At 28.6% G+C, this 16,433-nt stretch overlaps 1 protein-coding gene and 1 long non-coding RNA gene across 3 annotated transcripts; one reads left to right on the plus strand and one right to left on the minus strand.

The window, feature by feature from the left end:
* Positions 1 to 88: 88 nt before the first annotated feature.
* Positions 89 to 14,177, minus strand: LOC148235346 (uncharacterized). Of its 2 annotated transcripts, none has more exons than XM_088186159.1 (3): positions 13,572 to 14,177; positions 2,071 to 2,312; positions 89 to 345 (listed from the first exon to the last, which is right to left on the minus strand). In XM_088186159.1, the coding sequence occupies exons 1-3, from the start codon at positions 14,062 to 14,064 to the stop codon at positions 196 to 198; spliced, it is 885 nt and encodes a 294-aa protein (XP_088042285.1). In that variant the 5' UTR covers positions 14,065 to 14,177; the 3' UTR covers positions 89 to 195. The 2 variants fall into 2 exon arrangements, with proteins under 2 accessions (XP_088042285.1, XP_088042286.1); XM_088186160.1 differs by having other exon boundaries at positions 2,060 to 2,312; positions 13,572 to 14,148.
* On the plus strand, positions 241 to 2,337 carry LOC148235347 (uncharacterized). The gene is made up of 2 exons (XR_015809620.1): positions 241 to 371; positions 445 to 2,337. It is a non-coding gene; the product is annotated as an uncharacterized LOC148235347 (long non-coding RNA).
* Positions 14,178 to 16,433: the final 2,256 nt, after the last annotated feature.

Raw genomic sequence — 16,433 nt, forward strand, 5'->3', positions numbered from 1 at the left:
ACGTAAGCTGTGTATATATAACGAATTAATGTATTTAACACTATGTTTGTATTGTTTTAATTCAATACATTTTGTTTAAAAAATATCGTTTTAATAGTATTTTATTTTATTCACAAAAATATTTACATTTTTCTTGTATGAGCCGACAATTTGGCTCACCTTGTACTTAAATTAATCAATTTGGCTTTTGGTTTGTCAGTCGCTCACTGTGTCAACGTCTATGTCTTCGTTGTCGTGCGTAGAAGAATCGGCTCCTATACTGTGCTCATCTTTAGTTATACCCAAGCCTCTTCCTTCTTTTGTGTGACGCCATTTCATCCTTCTGTTTTGGAACCAGACTTTCACCTAAAAAGACAAGAAAGATTCATCAGGTAAAAGCTAGTAAGTCAAGAGATGAACTCTCAATCTATCTAAAAAACACTATTAAACCTAATTTGTTTTCAGACATTTGAGTTAACAATTCTCAAACATTTGAAGATTGTAGTAAATAGCAGCAATATCATGATTCTGATGTTCAGAGAATAATCATTGTTTAATCAAGAACGGTATAATACCAAAAACAACATTGCCAATCACATGATATTCTCAACCTTATGCATTTAAATAATAAATTAATTTTAAAAATTATGATACAATATTGTAAATGTAATAACGTACAGTGAAGTGGTTCAAATGTTTGAGAAAGCTTTTTACGAGGCTGTGTCCAAACGAAGGATTTACAAATGGTACAAACTAGCAAATAATGTGAAATAAAGAAGAGCATCACGGTTAAGTTTATGTGAAGCAATTTTGAACGACATCCTTGGCCATAAAGTATGTACAATTTTATGTTTTTTATAAGTAAACCTGTTTTATACAAGGACGTCATCTTAATGTTATTTTTTAACATTAAGATTCATAGTATTTTTTAAATGGATTTTCTAGCCAAATACAAGGCTGAAAAGATGCCCCAAAATGACGTCCTTGTTGCGGTGTATTTTTTTTAAAGTTTGGGCGATTCGTTTAGATTAGGTTTTGGTTTGAACAGCAAATGATAGACCGCACGCTTTCCATTATGAAACGGATACTTTCTAGTAGTAGTGTTGTTGTAAAAAAAGTAGTACCGGATGGCTACTCCCCTTTAGGGTAACCAATGAGATATGTGGGTTGTGCAGATTTTCAACAACGATTTGTTTAAATTTATTTGATCTTGAACGCAGAAACAGATCTTCTAACAAATCGTTGTTAAAAGATATGTTGCAAGAATGTTTTTTGGTACTTGTTTAGAATGACGTCGCCATGCTCCAAAACCAATGGCTATGTATTCCCTACTGTCACATTTTTAGGTTGGCCCTAACAGCTACAAAAGCGGCCAAATAAATTTTAACAGGTTGGTCAGAACAGTGAACACCCCATGAGTAACTCTTTGCAACGAATCTACTTAAAAGAATGATTAAATAGCACAGCAATCATCTTGAATTTGGCTAGAAAAATTTACGCTATTTCATGAAATCGAAATACTATAAAACGACCATAGACTAGCCGATTTTTGCCCCCTCCCCCCTCCCGCAAAAAGCTTAAATGACGTTCCTGGACCATACGCTGCACGTGCAATCTATTTTTATAGCGCAAAGTTTTACATTTATAATACAAAGTATTAAATGCTTAGTGCAAATAATTCACACACGGGTAAAGTAATTCATAGGAAACGTTTACCGTCTACAAGTTATTTATTAAAATATTTTATAATAATTAAAAATAAAAAAATTTAGCTACGCGGCTAAATACGCTTTTTTTAATACACGGTTTTGTAACCTATAATATGAGTTGTGCTTCAAAGTTGACACAATCAGCAGATTTAGTAAGTCACGGAATGTTACCATTTTTTTAGCTAAACAAATTACACGTTTCAAAAGTAAGCTAAAAATATGGACGAAAATACTAGAAGAGAAAAAAGTTTTTCGATTCGATGCCTATGCATTATATATTTTTATTATTTCGCATATGTTAAAGCAATTACAGTTGGAAATATTACTGCATAATATTTTAGTATGTTGGACTTTCCTCAAATAAACCTTACCATAAATTTACCTGTGCATCCGTTAATCCTAATGTAGCCGCCAATTGTCTTCGGTCAGGTTTCGTTATGTACTTCTGTATCTGAAATCTCCGCTCCAGTCCTTTCCTTTGCAAGTTGCTAAACACAGCCCTGGACCAAGACCTCTTTCTTTTTGAAGCAGCGTGCACCGAATTTCCCTGGATGTGCGTCGAAGAGGATATGATGTGTTGACTGTTTGAAGTTGGCGAGTTAGCTTGCATGGGATGGCGATATGCTGAAATGTATAAAAAAAAAATAAACATTAAAAGACCATTTATCTCAAGTGTTTCGAAAGATGGCTATAAAGATATTGTAACGAGCTGGAAACATAACACCAGAAGTAGCCAAAGGGGATGCTTCCATGTAAACAAGACGTCATTGACAATTACCACCATGTGTCCTGTGTCACTGGCGCCGATTCCGCTGCTGTAGAATATCAACGGATTTACAAACTCTAAACATTTTAGAATTTACAATATGGGCTTAATCGGTTGACATCAGTGAAGTATGTGAAATAGTAATAACAAACATAGCTTGGTAATTTGGATGAAATGGTTTCGGGATACGATTTTTATTTTTATTACAAATTATCAATAAATTATTGAACATATTATTTACAGTGTTAAAATATATGTCACTGATTTACAGATTTTGGTTTCAGTCTGGTGTCTCATTACTTACTTAGTAGTCGTTGATTATGATTAAATAATCAGTATTTTAGTCAAATTATGTACGTTTTCTATAGTTTAAACATCGATTATTAAATCCATATTTTAAATTTGAACAATTTGAGAAGCGCTGCCACCCACGTGCGATCCTCAGGTTTGTTTTATACATTCAATCATACAAATCGACCATCAATTACACACACACATATTCATTGACGAACCACTGAGTGATTGTAATGATGAATGACAATAAGATGATGAACGACGTTCTCTTCTCAGGTGATATTCAGATAATATTTCACAACAAAAATCATTAATATTGTTAATTGTGAATTGTATAATATGATTGATCAACGGAAAAAAATGGCACTTGCCTAGTATCACGAAACTATCTAACAGAATAAGTAAAAATCATCATTTTGTTTATTTTTAGGAACAGCTAAGTTGTCTATTAAAAAATCACGCAATTTTGTTAGCCTCTAGTTTATAGTTTTTTTTTATTTTTATATAAATATAATGTGTTAGTATCGAATAGATATGTACATGCGTAAGGGTCGGAAGCACACGTTAGTCGTGACCTCATAAAGGGTCTTCGGATGAGGCCCATTCGTAAATAGACCCCAAATAAAACACCATTAAAGCATTCGAAATGTTTTCGTTGAGGCAATTCAAACTCACTTGAACACATGTTCGTGTTTAGTGTGTTTGTAAACTGTTACCGACATTACGCGGTGATCGGCCGCATATGCTCCGTGGGCCGCACGACGTGGCCACAATGGTTCGCAAAACTGGTCAACGCGTCGTAGGTTTATATTTAAAAAAATAATTTAAAGTTTATGATCAAGCTAGTTACTCTCTATTGTATATATTTTTATTTGTAAGTAAACAAGTAGTTTTATTTATATTTATTTTAGAGTTAATCAATTTAAAGATAGACGAAAGTAATCAAAATGTTATAAATAGTGACTAATGGTGTATAATTAAATTTTATACTAAATAACGCTTCGATGGTGGAATCGTTAAAATATTTACGTCGGTTCATCCGACTCATAAATCTTGATTGAGGATACACGTAAATTTAGATATGTTACCAACAAAAGTGTTTATTTTCATGAACGGAACCATATTGCGCTTTTGACGCGAGAAAACTCTCAAAAACCGCTCCTGAAGTCTTCTTAGTGCGATAGTGTGACTATGATTTGTGATTATTTTAATTAATTTTATATCTAATCATATTAAATTTTACAAAATTAATGCTATGCTAAAAATATTTTTAGCACAATAAACAATATTTTTTTATGTTAGATAATTTATTTATTATTTTATATGATCAAGTGGAGCCATAAAAAGTAATACTACGAAAAAATAAATTCACCTGTGTACCTTAATAAGATTATTTTTTCATTAAGAATACCTTGTAATTATCATCAATCAAATACTTATTGATGAGTGTGTTTTTTTTATGATATAAAATTTAGTATCAAAGCTAATTTTAATATTTCATTTAGTCTGCATGTCCTTAAAAAAGTTTTAATCTCTTGTGCAAATATTCTTACATAAATAGGTAAAAATAAAATTCAACAAAATTTAATGCAAAAAAAATACATAGATGCTTATTATTATTTATAGTTTTTATTCTCATGAAACAATAAAATATTTATATGATATAAATCATAAAGTATTAGTATTATATATATTTTATTATTTTAGTTGTTTTAATTCCCTGTTTGTTAGCAAAAAAATATCAAAATTATTTGAGTGCCAAAAAGTTTAATACATATAATTTCTAACAGAACGAATAATTCAGCAATTTTACTGAAATTAAAACTAAATATATTTCTCAGAATATAAGTATATTCTAATAATTTTCGTTTTACATACAAAATCGAATCTTGAAGGATTTAACGGAATTAAAATAAAGAGATTTTTCTAAAGTTTCCTGAAAAATTCCGTGACTTCTTGATTACCAATAAATAATAATAAAATGATGACAATATTTACAAATATTATTACATAGCATATAAATCAATAATTTTAAATAGAATTTACATAAAAAAATATACTTTGCTATTAAATAGTATAAAATACATTTTAAATCATTACTTGTTTACCCAAACTTATAAACTGTTTATGTAGATTATTATTCGAGGAATTTTAGCGTGGGCTTAATTTTTGCATCTTCTTCGTAAAAGCATATACACAATTTATAAATAAGATTTTATTCTATAAAAAGTCGTTTGTCATTCTATCAAATAAATATTTTTATTCGCTCTCATGCGTGAAGTGTAATACATCAAAGCAATTCAGGCGTTTGATCACAATAGTTTTATAATTTAATGTGCATACTTCCTTATGTGCTTGAATGCTATGTAGTTTAGAACTTAATCTTTATTGTGTGACACAATATATAACATAATAAAAAAAGAGATCGAGTCAATCCGTTATTGCGTGGGAGGACACGACTACTATAGATCTAAAATTTAATACAATACGCACTATAAAGCTTAAAAATAATATTAAATTATTATATATGTGATATATTTTATAATTGCTTTTCATCGATATGAATATTATGTATTAATTATTACATGAATTCCTATTTAGTCTTACATAAATCATAGTCATCGTATAGTGGAGAACGCTTAACGCGATTCCGTAATGATAACAATCAAGCGGGAACAGATTTACGACTAAAGATTGATTTAATAAAAATGTTTCCGTTTTTATCTTTTTTTAAAATGTAAAATCAACATCATATACACATTATTTTATAAACAATTTATAATATTAACACGTGTATTTTAGATATTAGGATTGTTTCTTTAACGAAAATAAAAATAACTTTGCCCTATAAAGCTCTGTAAAAAAATATACAAAGCATGTTGAAATAAAATATTTCGCTAAATAGTGTAAACAGTACTTTAAAGATAGCAATCAAGGCAATAACTAATAATATAAATAAAAAGTTTATATGCCTTGTTTTTTTAATTAATTTGTTTTAAAATGTAGTTTATTACAATAATAATTTAATATCATTCCACGATATACTATCTATATTAAGTGTGGTTTATGAATATATCTGCGGTGGGCGTGAATAAGTTGACAACTCGATATGCAAGAGATTTTAAATTATTTGTTTTTTGCGTTCAAAGCTGATATGCATGTGTCAAGAAATAATTTTATCAATAAGATCAACAGCTTCGCTCCAATTTATTGGTTCTTATACTGGATGGTACTTCTAATTGTATTACTTACATTATATAATATAAATATTAGATATTGTAAGTATTTACACTAAGAAACGTTGCTTATGTCTGATCTGAAATAGCTTTGAAAGTATGTAATAAATTTAGAATAGAACTTTAGTACAAAATATCAAAATCGCAAACCGCTACCCAATTATTTTTGAATTTTGACTTGTCAACTTATTCACGGCTACCACTCCATGCGGGTTTTTTTATTGAATTTTGACTTGTCGACTTTGGCAACTTATTCACGGCTATAACTTATATTGTAAGTAGTGCAACGATAACAGTACATGTGCCGTTAAATATTATATAAAAAAATATTACGTATTGTAAAATTATACAGTAGAATCGTTTTTATTGACTCGGCTATTAAAAATCTCGATTTGTATTTATATCAAAAATGACAAAAACAAATAGTCTGGTTTGACCCTAAATTATTTCATTAGCTATTGAGAACTGGAAAAAACGTTGGATTACATCTAATTATCAAAATTATAAGCTAGAACAAGGTTGTATTAAATAATTTCTTTCTAAAAGCCTTTTTGGAAGAAATGTTACAATAACAATATATGTGCCAGCGTATACAGAAAATATGTATGCTCATAAAATTTTATTTCTATTATGTAAAATAACAATAACAAATAATCTGGTTCCATCCCGAATCAACGCATTGGCCGTGCGATCGAGAACTTGAAGAGAAGTTGAAATTCTATCAATTTAAAATTGTATTTAAGCCAGAGTAAGACCGTAATGAATCATTTCCTTCAGACACTTTAGACAAATCAAGTGTGGTTTACAAATATACAGATTTTTGTAAATAGCATTGCAATAATAAAACATGTGCTGTCAAATACAAAATTTATAATAAACATATTTTCTATTGAATAATATATTAGATTCGCTTTTTTCATAAATCAGGCTCTTAAAATTTTATTTTCATTATGTAAATTTATAATAAATATTAATCTGAATAACCAGATTAAATATATATAAAAAAACACATCGCATGAAATAAAAGTTCTAGATTTTCACGTATTTATATTGTCACAGTAAATGAGTTAATAACCCAATTAAAATGATGTGTATTTTATAAATTATTTATGTCATGACTAGCTGATTTTTGTATAGAAATTAATAATAATACTAAATTAATTCTTAGTATTATTAATTTTAGAAAAGAAAATTTTCGTAGAAATAAGTTAGAGAAAAGTATATTTTTTTTTACTAATAACTATAATTTATAATATTGTCAAAATAAAAATCAAGTAATTTGATTCATTAAGCGTTTATTTTAGTCTATATAAATTTATTGTAAAAAGATTTTCCTTGCTTGTATATTGTAAATTCCAGGAAAAGCTTATTTATTTTTCCATAATATATTTTGAATAATTAAGTAAAAAGCAGTTATTCACAAAAAATACACCAAAAAAGTTCCACCAAAAATATAATATTTATTTTAAAATATATATATATGTATATTTAATTCACCTTAGAAAATCGTGCAGAATTTTACTTTTGTATTTTATTTTATTAATAGCAAAGTACATCAAGATTTTTGCCATAAAGATTTAAAAGTAAAGGATCTTCTACGGTATTTTATATTATGTGTATTGATTTTAAATTCAATGAGTTGAGTTAAGGTAAAACTTAATTATTTTCCACATTTTATATAACATGAAATACAAATAATTTTTACTTAAAATTTCTCAGTAGAATTTCTTTAATAAATAATGCAGAATGATACTTTTGCATCACTTCTCAGTAATAAAAATGTAGATAAATACTTTTGCCACAAATATAAGATCGATTTATATAAATATAGCTACACGTCACAATTAGTCGTTTTGAAAGTAATCTATATCTTCTGAGTTTTTTTACTACGTGTAATAAAAAAATCTAGTTAGATTCTAGGTAGTAAAAAATTTAAAGAAATGCTTATTTGTATTTTCATGTTATATTTTATAGTAAATTTTTTTAGAATTTTTATAGGCCATTTACATAATGCAGAATGTTACTTTGATTACTTTTTTTTCAGTGAAGTTTTATTTCCACTAGTATAATTTCACTAACTAATTGAATAAAATACACGGTTTTTGATGTTTTTTTATATTCTTTATACCGAAAACTTTTAATTAGGAGCGCAAAATTTATTTGTAATATTTTTCATAATATATGTATAACAATCAAGGACAGGAAATTATTTATTATCAAAGAACAACGTTTTAAAAAATTGCTTAAAAATTTTTAAATGAAAAACTTCAATGTGTCATAATTAATAAAAATTTAAAAAAATATTATACACCTATCTACATATAAAACGAGATTTTAAAGTGAAATACTAATGGCTAAATATTGTATTGTATCAGATATTTTCAAATTGTTCGCACAATATTTTAAATTATTTTTTCCAGTCAACTATAAATTAAAATTTCACCATTCTGTCAAAAAAGTATTGCAATATTTTTCACAATCAACACAAACACACGCCGGTCATTAATTATCCTCCAATTAATAATATATTATAAATAAAGTCGATATTGATATATTTATTAAATTATTCATGCACGAGCACGCCGGCCCCGATATAAACGTCGATGAATATTATTTCTATTACAACGATGTGTTGTAAAGGTTAATGTGTTGTATTCGGAGATTATTAGTTGATATTCGGAAAGATTTATTGCCTCGGCCCGGCCAGCGCTTCTCAATCGGCGCACCGATAAATCTGCGCCAGCCTCTTTGATCTGTGATGCACTTTGTTATATACATATTATTTTTTCTTGCCAATATAAATATTAAGTCTCGTAACACACCGGCCCCGAACCGATAGGTTCAGTTTGGTTCTATTCTCGGTTCGGAATTAGGAAAACACGTAAATATTTAGAAGCTTCCGATCGATTGCGTCGACGCAATTATGATTCAATCGGTTTTTATTAATCGTATCGTTTAGCAAGTTCAAAACACTTTAGATAGTATTCAAAATAGATGAGAGGTGTTAAAGAAAATGACTAACAATCTACATTTAGAAAGCCTATCTGAATTTTTACAAAATGGTACAAGATGACGTTTAACAACGCTATCTAAGGAATTAAAAAAATGTGCAGACAATTTTTTTTAATAGGGACATGTACTTTAAAAAATTTAATTTAATTTAACTGGTGTTCTTGCTGCATCTACAGTGTCAAAAATATATTTTTGTGTACATTGCAGATTCCACAAGCTAAAAAAATCAATAAAACATCACGTAAAAGTATTTTTAATACAAGGTTATCATCATACAATACAGTCAAATTTATTGAGTCTACTAAATACTACTCCCAATTGACAAAACTAAAGATAAAGCAATTGACAGAAAAAATTGTGCAATTATAATTATATAAAAATCACTAATTCTGATCTCCCAGTCACGATTCGAAATATTAGTCATTGACTTATACCTCTGTTACTGATACCTATATCACTAATTTAATTATTATATAGTAATATAATAATATTAAAATTTATTAAAAATATTTTTTATCGATTACATTTCAGCGAAGGCGTTCGTCACGCATGCACCGTGCTGGTGACCCCGCCGTACCCATTTAAATGGTAATATATAGTATATGTTTGTGTGATCCTTTAAATACCTAATAAAAAAAGTTGACGCACCGCTGGCCGGCGCGCGAGAAAGTCGAATATATGTCCATTTAATAGATTTCCCGCTGTGAATAAACCGCCATAAATTTTTACAAAATACCAATCTGGCCCTGGCCTGTGTAGAAACAGTCAATCAGATACTGTCATAATAAAATTAAAATGAGACAAAATTTGTTTGTTCGAACGGATCTCGGATTCTTATCTAAATACTCTTCGATGAATACAGGGTTGAACGTTCTATGTAAAAATATGTTAATTTTTTTATTAATAATTAATTATAGCATAAAATTAATTATTAAGGCAATATATTAAGCATGTTATTAACAAAGTTTCTACAACTGTTTTTTTTATTATTGTATATCAAATAATATTTCTATAATTTATTATTCCCCTTAAAATGTAAACACTATTGATGACTATGTAATGCGTGTTTTTAATATATATGTATGTAGAGTACGCTCGGGATAAGGATTCCGGTTTGTTATTGTGTGCGTGAACTGTGTGGCTCAAAACAATTTCGCTCAGAATATTTATTTTTTTTATTTTAAAAGAAAATATATGTTTATTTAACATACATACATCTGAGCTAAGTTGGAAATTTCAACGGACAATTAAAAATATATTTTATAATCGAAGAAACCAGACATTGATGTCATTAATTAAATATTTGCAAAATTCAAAATCTTTCACTAGTCAAAAAAATAATGAAGTCTTTAGCTATTCTTCAAAAGCAAAAAGATATAAAATGAGGAAAGAAATTATTCGCAGATTGTTTAATGGCTCGACGACTCTATTAAATCATTAGAATCCATTGAATTAATTAAAAAATTATCATTGGCGCAACGATAAGAATAATAACTTTTTTAAGCCTTACAGAGAATAGTGTAAAAAAACCAACAACGTACGGATTAATGGAAAAATAATTAAAATATTTTAATCCACGGGTAAGAGAACGAATAACTTACAGTGTATATTTGAAGACTTGATATCAATTAACCCAGATTTGCCTAAGAAATTTTGTTCTCTTAAAATTTCATTTATAAATAAAAAAAACAGTGGCACGAGTTTAGTGACCTACCCATGAGACAGTGGGCATATCTGGGTTAAACCAATATCAAGACAGAATTATTTAAAATAAATCATTAGAGAAGATCGAACTTCTGTGCCACACTGCACTTTTATGACGAATACCAGCGTTGACGAATCAGCGACTGTCCTTAAAAGAGAAAGCGAGACAACGAAGTACACGCTACATCGCTTCTCCCTCTCATATACATGTAAACGCACACAATAATAAGCCGGCATTCTTATCCCGAGCGTACTCTACATGTGTATAAGCCATAAAAAAATTTATAACTCTGTTGGGGTTCCAATCACCTGCACAATTAATTTAAAAGTCACTCTAACCATCATTTCGAACAAATAAAAATAAATACCGTCTCGAAAGTAATGCCTAGCAATGGAAGAGGGACTTCGCGGCTTTAAAACACACTTTTCACACAAAAGGGTAGAAAAAATGTCTATATAGAGAAAATGTAAGGATAGATAGTATAAGAAAATTAGTACGGTCAGGAGAATATTGTTCGAATGTGTGAATTTGTATTAAAATATTCCTGGAATAATCCACAAAAATAGAAACGTAGTGTATGTTTAGATTATATTTGTTTAGTGTATAAACAATTAGCTATATAAGCTAAATAAATTAAGAAAAATAATTAAAAAATTAAATTAATGCGAACACTGTTTGGTTTTAAGTCTGTGTCTTTAAACTTTAGACAAACTTAAATCAAACACTATTAATTACTTTAGACTCTAAAATAATTAAAAGCTTGAAGCATCTAATGTTATAATATTTTTTAAATTATTATATATAATTCCTGTTGTATTTTTTTATGATATAATGTTTTTATATATGTATATATACTTGTATTTATTACTATTTACGAATATACTCAAATATTTTATCATTGACTATTCGATATTTATATAATTGATTTTAAATAATATTTGATAGCTCTAATAGGGGCAGGACAAAATATTAACTATCAAGCACATATAATTTTATTCCTAAATATATAAATAATATATTTTTTTACTATAGTAAATTAGATTAATATATACTATTAGACACTATTTTATTTTATTTATTACTGAATATATAAAATATATTTGTTATTGTTCACATACAGAAATATCAAATGGTTGTGCAAAATTAAACATTTTTGTAAAGATAAATTATTAGATTGCTATTTCTATAAAAGTAAAATAATAAAAAGCTATACCTTAAATTGGTATATCAATAAATATTACTTCAAATTAGTTTTTAATTCATGGAAAACGATGAATATAAAACATAATGAAAGTATACATGTTACTTTTAATTTATTTAAGTGCAATAAACAAAATATTTTTAGTGAAGTGTACCAAAAATTCATTTCATGAATATGGACATACAATTGGTCAGATATGGTGGCCCACAAATTTTTATTTTTGAATTTTTTTAAATCAGCTTTTAACTCTTTGAGCGGTATGGCCGTACATGTACGGCAATCGATCTTTCACTGTTTTGAAGTACCCCAGATAGTTACATATTTACATATACATATAACTATAGAAATAATAAATAAAAAATAACATTATATTTATGTAATGTTTTTTTTATTTGATTCAATCTAACTGATTTTTGTAGAAAATAATACACGTAAATTAACATAACAAAAAATATGTTATATTAATTTTATAAAAAAATATTGAGAGCTTCTGAATTTATATAAAAAAAATACACAAAAGCCGAAAAATATATGTAAAATAAATTAGCGAAATTTAATATAAAAAAATATAAAAAAACACACTAGCACAAAAAAGTAGTAAAATAAATCAAAGCAATAACACGTTGAGAAACACTCATTTTTTTTATATAATTGACTATAAATGCAATATAGATAATAATAAATATATAACAACAAAAATAACGCACTCCCAGGTGTATACAAGCAAACCAAGAAATGTGTTTAAATTAACTCACTACTCAATAAACGATTCTTACTTACTTTATCAATAAATATTTCTTTTATTATTATTTTGTCACAAATTTTAATCAAAGTAGCTAATTGGTTTTGCAAAAAAGCTAATTGGTTTTGCAAAAAAAGCTAATTGGTTTTGAGGGCAAAATGTTATAACATATTATTCTCGAGACACATTTAAAGGTTTTTTGTGCTAAAATATCATATTAAGATTTAAAGTAAAAGGCTGTCACGCCCATTACAATGATTTTAATATCATGTATTGACATTAGACTAAAATTGAACTTTTAGTTTCTTAATTTTTCTATATCAATAAAAAATATTGTATATGAATCTTAACAATGAATACAATGCTAAAACCCTCAAAAAAATGTGGCTCACTCTAATTTAGACTGAAATGTAGTAATTTTAAGATCTTCTATTTTCATAAATATCATGATTAAATAAATTATAAAAAACTTTAATTGCTTTAAAAGTAATTGTAATTGATCTTCTAGATCTTAATTATAATCACTGGCGAAATTGATTAGTTCATCCTCATACATTTTTTATTTTATTTTACAGTGACAATTTTCTTAAGATGCCTTTTTATGATAACTAGCTATTTTGGAGAATTGAGATTTTCATAACATTTATTAAACAATTTGCACACAAAAGTGAGAGCCAATTAACATCTTTTGATAAAAAAGTTCTTCAAATCTAAAATAATGTATCTGAACTAGTTATTCATTTAAGATTGGTTGTCGTTTAACGCAAAAAAATACGTCTTGCTTAATTTTGTTTTTTATAAAAAATATATACTGGGAAACCGAAACCAAAATTTGCATAGATTGAGATCGTAAGTAACTCAAATGTATTTTATTTGATTTTTATTTTTGGCAACCCTAATTAAAACACATATCAACAAACATATTACCTGATATCTGCCTGATTGGCAAGTGCCTCATGGCGGCAACGTGCACGTATCCCAGCGAAAGCGATTCTCCCAGAATGGATCCAGTCGTTGTCAAGTACCTCGGCATACCATATGGCACCGTCGAAGCACTTGAATTGGCAACGATGACACTGGAAGACAAACTGCCACCACCGATACCGATCTGACCGTCCATATCCTGACTGGTACTCAGATGGCAGCTCCTGAACAAGGAAGTCACGCACTCTGAACAAGGAGTCGAATGTGAAACGCTAGGTCGAGGCTTGAGAACCACCGGCTGTTGGATCCTCGAGTCTTTGATCAATGATAAAATAGAAAAGTTCGAGCTTTTAGATGTAGATTTTGTTGTGTCGTTTGACAGGATCCTATCCACGCCGAACTTTAATTTATTCGATTCGGTCGAATGGGACGATTCACTCAAGTTCACTGCACTGTCACTGTTCAACGTACGTATATCGGGATAATTCATCCTCATGCTTTTTGAGACGTCGGTATAACTAAAAAGTACGCGGTTCGCAAGTCAAAGATGAGGAGCTCACAGGAAGCTCGATTTGCGAGTGAAGCTGAACGCGTGGACCACACAAGTTGGAAAATGGAGAGGGAGCTGAGCCACGCCTAAATTATTAGTCGGAGGCGGAGCTTGGAGCCAATGAGACGCTGGTATTGGTCAGTAATTTCCATAAATACGCATTATGGAAAAGCAATAAAGCTGCGGATAATTTTCAGAATGTGTAAACATTTTTATATCGGCGGAAAATGAATAAATAAACATTATATGGTTACGGCTTCTGAGAGGCAATATTGTTTTCGTAAAGTAATTGCACCATGTTCAATGTAAATATTGATAGATATATTCGTTTTTTGTGATAAATAAATAGTTTGTATCTATAATAATAAAGTTAAATATATATATTCATACTAAATATAAACAAAATTAAAATATAATTTTTTTCTATAATACATTTTTAATAAATTATGTTTTTTTTTAACTTTTCTGCTCAAATTCTGATGCATATTCTACGAAAATCTCACATATATAAAATATCAAGTAATCCTAACAAAATTTGACAATTCCATTGCCACTGAAAGCTTCACTGTAAATCGTACACGCCATTTTGATCGCGAAACTATTAAAAAAATGTATGTTCATAAAATAAAAAAAAAACAGATAAATCTATAAGTAACCAAACAGTATTTTATCTTTTCAGTAATTGATTGACAATAAAGGCTATTAATGTTATAGTTTAAAAAAGAGAACAAAGCTTAGAAAAGAGTTTTTTGCCCTTTCTATTAAATTGAAAATTATAGATTTGGGCAATTTATAACTAAGACTATCAATATAATATATATTTTTAATTAAAAGTGTAAAATCTATCTATGAATATATTAGCAACGACTTATAAAAATAAACTTTTATATTCTAGATAAATTTGGTATCATAAATATAAAATCTTATTCTCAAATTTGAATATTTCTCAGTAAAAAACATGTATAGGATTCTTACATATGTATGTACTTTAAACATAAGTGTAGGTAAACCTCTATATTCTGAAAATATTTAGTACCATAAATATGCAATTCCCAAATATTTTTCTAATTCTTTAAAAATATTTTATATTTCTATAAATTATGTTCCATTATTAAATATTAATAAACAAAAAATAATAACAATACCTGAATATCAATTAAACTCAGTGTCAGAATATTTGATTTACTAATTTAATAATAATGTACTATTCATTAGACACCTGCTAAATTGTTGTATATAATATAATCACAATCGGCAAGCGCTAGTAAACCAACAACACGGGTTTCGTTTGCGTCATTCCATGGTCACTAGTGTCTTTCAATGGCGGTGACAAAATCCCTTGATTCTAAAATTCAGGTAGATGTAGTCTATACCGACTTTCAAAAAGCATTTGACAAAGTTTGTCATGAGCCACTTATTCAAAATTTAAGCAAAATTTAACATTTGTTTTTCGAACGGTCTTCGAGTTACTTAACCCTCTATGTGCCAAAATACCTTGGCGTAATATACGACCGTAATGCCAGCCATTGTTATTAAAAATTTCAAAGACACAAGATTCTTATAACAGCCCTGGCGACGTTAAAAAGTTAACATTTAATTTTCGGCATTTTATGAAAGCTATAGTATAGAGTAGTTATAATTTTAAAAATTTCACCATAGATGGCTTTATATCATTTCAAAGCATAAATGAGAGAGCTTCGTAGGAAGCTTGTGGCAATATGGTCGCAACTCGATAGAGCTTTGTACGTCGTCCGTGGCATTCAAACGGTTAAATCGCCGCCATCAATATGTGACCTATGGCTTTTGTCACTCTGATTATTAATTCGCTTATTATGGAGTACCACAAGGATCCAATCTGGATCCTCTGCTATTTTTGCTCTTTAATAATGACATACATATAAAAATATTTCTTATATTCTAATGACATGAAAGTGTTTCACAGTATTCATATAAATTTAGATTCACTTTACCTGGAGTCATTGTGAAGGTAGTCAATCGACAATCGACTATCTTTCAGCATCGCCAAGTGGCACGTTGTCACATTTTTCAGATCCCCTTGCCCGACGGAATTCTCGTGTTTTAGCAGAAATACTTCCGTCGAGTTGGTAGTGACGTTCGAGCAGTAATGAAGATTTTCTATGCACATGATGCTCAGTTCATTATACGGAGCGCGTGGCACTCCAATAATTCATTGGCGATTCATAGGGAGTCACGATCGCGTTCCTTATTCTTGCTTGTTGCAGTCAGAATATGAGCGTTCCTTTTGCACGGTCTACTCAGCTTGTTAACGAGTTGTCAAAACGCAATGATGTTTT

Source organism: Plectrocnemia conspersa, unplaced genomic scaffold (genome assembly GCF_051122295.1).
Source record: "Plectrocnemia conspersa isolate PC_06_02 unplaced genomic scaffold, ASM5112229v1 ptg000005l, whole genome shotgun sequence".
Taxonomy (NCBI): Eukaryota; Metazoa; Arthropoda; class Insecta; order Trichoptera; family Polycentropodidae; genus Plectrocnemia; species Plectrocnemia conspersa.